Consider the following 6,305-nt stretch of genomic DNA (forward strand, 5'->3'; position numbering starts at 1 on the left):
CCGTTGGCAAAATAAAATTGCTGTGATTTGAGTCTGGCTTATTAGCCAGGCTAGATCTGATCTATATGGCCAGAACATTTTGCCATATGCGGGGAGTAAGCGTCAGTGAATGAGTCTGACCACGCCAGGCTAAGAAAAAATATCTGTACAGTAGTCAGTGTGTGTTTGACTAGAGTTTGACTGGATAGCTGAATTCCAATATCCAAAATCTCGGCCACTCGCTCACTCACACTTGGGTCACTCCAGCATGGTCATGTTACGGTGAAATTGGTGACAGGCTGTAGACATCCCATAATGTAATAAATCATTGCGGTTTGTTTGTTTATTAGCAGAGTTTTATCTAGCACTATTTAGGCCACGTATTTAAAGACCTCCATGAAAGTTATGTGAAGTCCACAAGATGGTCACATATTTCAGTAGGTCACCAATTTCACCGTAGCATGCCATGCTGGAGTGAGCAAGTGTAAGTGATAAGTGAGTGAGTGTCCGAGATTTTGGGTACTGAGACATGTAGTCCAGGAAGGAATTGACATTACAGCCACTTTGAAATATTAAAATATCAAAAAACACACATTATTACACAACCCCAGGAAAGTGTTTCTTGTCCTAAACATCATTCAAATAAGATATGGTTGCAAAAGGGGTGAAGTGGCCCTTTAATGGTGTTCATTGTTCCGCATAGCCTAAATGTTTTGCAGGCTTATACATAGGCATTTTCCAAACATTATGAAAGCAGAAAAACATTGCAAGGGGTGATCAGTCCCCCACCCCCGTCCCCTGTCATTTATTGACTAGAGTTCATGCTACTCTGATCTTGTAGGTCACGATTGATGAGAGTCTGCTAAAATGCCCAAATGGTATCATCAGTCTGAGTCACAGCACATGAAAATGTCACAAACCATTGACAAAAAATAGTTGCTTGATAAAGTACATTTTTTATTGCACATGGCACATACCTACTGCAAAGAAAGTAGTGGACTTGTAAACAATTTTAAAGCAAAATAAAGGTCTGATTTAGTGCATTAACCCCAATTTGAATGTCAAACGTTAATTTGTCAAAAAGTGATTATTTAATTGATATTTAGTTAATTTTTTTTAAAGTTTTCTCAAAATGATATCCACTGTCAATTTGAAAGTGCAGGTCAGTGCTTACAGGGAGCACTGACAAAACATGAGACTCAACTTAACCCTCTGATGCTCTCGAGTGGAGCATGCATGGTCACAAACTAGAGAGTATTAAATAGAGGTTAATTTGAAATATTGTATAACCCATTTTATTTTTACAGAACTGCCACTTCCTTCTGCACGGGGACCACTCTATCCACGTGATTCTGATTGCTGTCCTTGGACGAAAGCTTCCTGAAGTACTTGTGTCCCCTCTCATCGGCCTCCTGAAACACATAGCCTGGGGGTGACTCATAACTTGCAGGGCACACGGTGACCCTGTGAAGCAACACACAATAAACAAACTACAGTTAGCCCTGATACACTTACTTCAAAAGGTCAAAAGACAAATGTCAGTGTGTGATGATGTGGTGTGTGCGTGCTGTATGGTAAGGAGAACCTCTTTGGCGTAAACGCTGTACGATACATGGTAAAGCCTTCCATTGGAACACTTGCTCTCATAGGCTGGTTGGTTGGCTTGAAGCTGATGTTAGGCCTCAGTTCATGGGGTGTATAGTGGGCCTAGAGAAGAGGAGAGGAGGACGGAACAGAACCGAAAATTCTCTGTGATTTAACTGTTTTCATACACAATTCTATTAGATTACTAGTTTGAGAGAACATTGTTACTTTTTATATATACACTACATTTATTTTTAAATGTAAAGAGTAATTGGTATATTTGCCCTGGATGTGGTGAGATCCTCCATCTTTCCACTGGCTTTATATATCTCGTCATGTATCTTCACAAGAGGCCGTCTTGTGTGTGCCAACCAGGGTTGAAAGTCTTCACGCATGGTCGTGCAGTTCTGGGGGCACACAGAGAACATCAGTGTATGATACTTTTCGATCATGATTCCAGAATATACATAGAGTAAATCTAACAGTAAATGCTGTATGACTTTCTTAATGGACAACAAATCAAAAGCGCCACAGATTGTCTTCACAGTGATATTGTCGCTCGGGCATCAACATTCAACAACTACAACTACAACTACAACAACTACTCCCCTATACCACTACAGTCAACATCTAAAAGTCACACTTTAAGCACTCAAACACATTTGAATAAATCTGATTCTGTCAGTGTATACATTTTCAGTTTGAGTTGCAGCATAATTTTTTGATATTTTTGATTTATTGACAGCTATGTGTGTCACTGGGTCCCTGGGTCTGTCCCTGGCTGGGTGGCTGAGTCTGTCCGAGCACGGAAAATGGGTTGTAGCGTTTGTTGACCACCAAGTGTCACACACAGACACAGACACACAGGCAGAGCGGAGGAGGGCCATTACAGTACAGTACAGTACAGTACAGTACAGTACAGTACAGTACAGTACAGTACAGTACCACTTTGTTATCGCTGCCCAGTCGAAGGTAAGGGAGATGTTTTTGCTAATGTTTGTCTCCCACTGGACCTATATCAGTGACACTCCTATAGACAGCTATGTCTCAGGGTGCCTGGCTGGCTGGGTCTGTCCGAGCACGAAAATAGCGTTTGGTTGGTTTTCACAACCAAGTGTCACTGTTGCGCAGCCCTAACACACACACACACACACACACACACACACACTGGATGGGGGTCTGGATGTTCCGGGGACCATCCCGCCCCCTCTACCGTTTCGGGGGCGGGGTGGCTCGCCGGAACCGGGCCGGCACCGGGCCGGCACCCAGGCCACGTTCCTGTGGGTCTGGAACTTCCGGGGACCCCCGGGGACCCCCACACAGAGTTGCACCACTCACTTCACACGGGTGTGAATTTTGGAAATATTTAACTTTAATTTTATAATGAAAGTAAATGCTGGTTTTATAGATGGCGGATGTCAAACTGGATATACCTGGATTCCTTCCCCCAAACACAGCTACTTGTGTTCGGATGCACCGCAGCGGATTTGATCCCTATAGACTCCACAGTGTGGTGGTCCGGTGGATCATCAATTTATAGTTAGCTACATCATGGAAAGGCTATACAACCCAAACCTCAGCCAAAGTTACTAAACATCCACAGATTTAACAATGGAGCACTACTTTAAGTTCTCAGTGATGTTTTTTACATTGATGATTGGTCCACAATTACCTGGAAAGGAGCAGAGGACCTCTTTGGAGTTAAGTATGGCCTGGCAGATATAAATGGCTGTATTTGGTGTCTGACATAGTCTGCAGCAGTGGTGGTACTCAGGTCCATGTGCTCCATAGGACTGACATATTCATCTGTCTTATGGAGCTGAGGCAAGGAGACTGGCCACACCTTAAATTTGTCCCTGTTCTCCGTGCTGCCTTGGAAAGGTGTATTAACAGAATACTGGAGAGGAGAGGAGAGGAGAGGGGAGGATAGTAGACTATAAGAATCAAAGTACTGTATAGTGTATACCTGTTGCTATGTCAACCACAGCATTGAGCACAGTACCTTGTTAGGGCAAGGCTTGTAGCTTTGGGGTAGTTCTCCACGAAGACCCTGGAAGTCTTGACGGTGTGTAGTGAGGTCCAGGAGGGGCTCGCTGCTAGGCTTGTACATGTCTGGAGGCCTGATGTAGCGCGACTCAATTGGATGGGGGATGAAAGACAACTGGTTTGAGGTCACACCATCAAAGGGAACTTCTGAGGGCTTCACGGCGTTGGAGGGTTTAAAGCTCTCCCGTGGAGCCACAATTCTGGGGATAAAATCATCCTGAAAGGTGGTCGTGCCACCAAACTTGTCCGAAGGAGGCTGATAGATGTGATCAGGTTTATTCGTCTCCCTCCTACACGTCTCCCACTGCCTGTAGTCATCTAAAAAGGACACAACAGCTGTTAGAACATAAACTCACTTCATCCACTCACAGTCAAAGCCAATTTGATAGATTCTGTAGTTCTAGAATATATATAATTTTCCTGAAAGTCTGTCAGTGCCACTTGCCACAGCCTTTCCCTGTGAGAATAACCAACATTTAATAAAAATGTATAACCTTTGTAGGTGGGGATGGTGTCTAGTTTTCCCTTCATTGCACCTGTTCTCTCTCTGGGTTTAAATGGGGCAAAGGGCTGGATATCATAGGGGTTGAAGTGTTGATTGTATGTTGTCTCTAGATCAATCTTCGCCGAACTAGGCTTATATTCTGTTTGCTGGCGATGCAGGCGTCGTGTTATCTCATGGGGTATGAAGTCTGTCCTATCCAGAGAGAGAGAGAGAGAGAAGGGATTACAGACGATTGCAGATCTCAGGTTTCATGATCTCAAGTTTCGTGCCTGTCAGAAGGCGCTGAGGCGCTTAATTACTTGAATGTTGTTACTCCGTCCATTGGTACTTTATTCTTGGCATGGTCCAGGTTTTGTTTTGGTTTCATGCTCTGGGGTGGGTTGTAGATGCCATAGACAGGAAATTTGTCCACGTACTCCGTCAGCACACATGGGCTCACATTCCCCTTCTCATATATAGCAGTAGGCTTGTGGGCGCAGCGGTGACGGCTGGTGAAGATAAAAAGAACAGAAAAAACAGTTACTGATATGTGTGTCTTGTGTCTTCTGATCACTGAAGGCATGCCGCCCACTGTCAGGTTTTGGGAGCAGATCCAAGGCTATATCAATGCTGTTTAAACATAAACAACAACAAAAAACAATTGCAGTGCTCTTTTATTTTCACCAGGGAGGCATGCAATTGTCAGTTTGTTATTTACAGGTAACCAAGGCAAGTCTTTGCTCAAGGAGTGTCTTTATGGCTGTGATAGTAAAATCTGAATGTTCACAGCAGAAGCAGCTATTTCTTTACATACACTTCATATACATTTTGCAGCCAATGTCATCATAATTCGTATATGTATACCTATTTGCCTGCATGAAATAATGGACTGCTAAATCTGATATTTGTTCTGTCTACATATTGTATGGCAAGACAACACCTAAAAAAGATGAAAATGAAAAAAGAATGACATTAATCGGCATAGGAAGAATATGACACATACATACCCACAGTTACATATCTCACATATACATAGCTTTTTCATGTTTTCCCGACAGATGGGCTATATCCTGTTGAACAGCGCATAAACTTATCTTCAACTCGTGCTGAGGTATGCCTGAATGCAGCCTGCCACACTGTTTCAATGGCAGCAGCAGCGGTATCCAAACAACCACCGAGCGTCCTCTGGTTGCTATGTTACGATGCATGTTGCGTAACAGTGGATGTGGTTAAAGGGGAAACAACGCAAGTTTAACTCATGGGTTGAACTTGATATTTGTTGTTCTAATTTCTTATTTATTACAATAATAAACTGGCATGTGTCGCTGATATTGGAAAAATGTCAGAATGTGTTCCACATGGGTCTACTTTTGTATCCTGTCACAGATGTAGCAGATCTAATATAAACACAAGGAAGAAATAGAACCCAGACACTCACACACTCAAGGCCAGAGGTCTATAGCATGTAGTCACAATTACTGTACAGTATATGTGTGTGCACATGCTACAATTAGGCAAGTCTGTGCAAGGCCATCTAAAACTAGGTTAACCAGGGTGGGCGGGATCTGGCTCAGGGGGTCGAGTGGCCGGTAGAGCAGCCGGATGGTTCGATCCCGGGCTCCCCCAGAGTTAGTGTCAAAATGTCCTTGAGCAAGACTCTGGAGACTTCTTCTTCAGAAGCATGACACTTAAATAAAGAAACAAGCAATCATTCCGTGCACCTACCCAGACACAATATTTCTTGTCCTTTGGCTTTATGTCCTGATTTCTTTCACAGATTTATATCCCCATGGCCACCTTCCTCTTTGAGAATTCTTCCTCATTAATGTTCTGCTTCAGCCACCAATGGAAACGGTCTGAAAGAAAAAAACAAGAACCCCTGCACCACCAACAAAACATATAGTCAACAAACAACAAACTCCAAACCTAGATTACATCTCAAATAAATGATGACTGGACGAATTAAAAAATTATTTTACTAATGTTGCTGATAATTGTACTGATGGATTGGTGCTGATAAGGATTTAAGGAGATGGTTCCTTAGTTCAGTGACATGCCCAATCCAATCCTTATTGTTATAAAACAAATAACTAAACCTAAAGTTTTTTAACAAAGTACCATAACAGGGTTCAATATGCGTAGCAACAAACATACTGTATATGGACCCATGCTTCTAGAAAGCCTGGTGTTTCAGTCACTGTACAGGTTGAGG

At 42.9% G+C, this 6,305-nt stretch overlaps 1 protein-coding gene across 1 annotated transcript; it reads right to left on the bottom strand.

Moving 5' to 3' along the window:
• Positions 1 to 1,096: 1,096 nt before the first annotated feature.
• On the bottom strand, positions 1,097 to 5,150 carry saxo2 (stabilizer of axonemal microtubules 2). Its single transcript, XM_080765763.1, has 8 exons — positions 5,101 to 5,150; positions 4,414 to 4,602; positions 4,104 to 4,306; positions 3,566 to 3,927; positions 3,236 to 3,460; positions 1,848 to 1,970; positions 1,565 to 1,686; positions 1,097 to 1,443 (listed from the first exon to the last, which is right to left on the bottom strand). Exons 1-8 carry the CDS (start codon positions 5,136 to 5,138, stop codon positions 1,281 to 1,283), a joined length of 1,425 nt encoding a protein of 474 aa, XP_080621889.1. The 5' UTR covers positions 5,139 to 5,150; the 3' UTR covers positions 1,097 to 1,280.
• Between the last annotated feature and the right edge of the window lie 1,155 nt (positions 5,151 to 6,305).

This window comes from Protomyctophum bolini (assembly GCF_963924005.1).
Source record: "Protomyctophum bolini genome assembly, chromosome: 6".
Lineage (NCBI taxonomy): Eukaryota > Metazoa > Chordata > Actinopteri > Myctophiformes > Myctophidae > Protomyctophum > Protomyctophum bolini.

Bases quoted from the DNA above. Each gene is read 5' to 3' on its own strand.
- saxo2 (XM_080765763.1), bottom strand. From the start codon at position 5,138: ATGAAAAAGCTATGTATATGTGAGATATGTAACTGTGG. The intron at 3,928-4,103 runs GTTATACATTTT...TGTCCTTTTTAG, and splicing joins CACCATCCCCACCTACAAAG to ATGACTACAGGCAGTGGGAG. The intron at 1,687-1,847 runs GCAAATATACCA...CCTCTTCTCTAG, and splicing joins AGGATCTCACCACATCCAGG to GCCCACTATACACCCCATGA.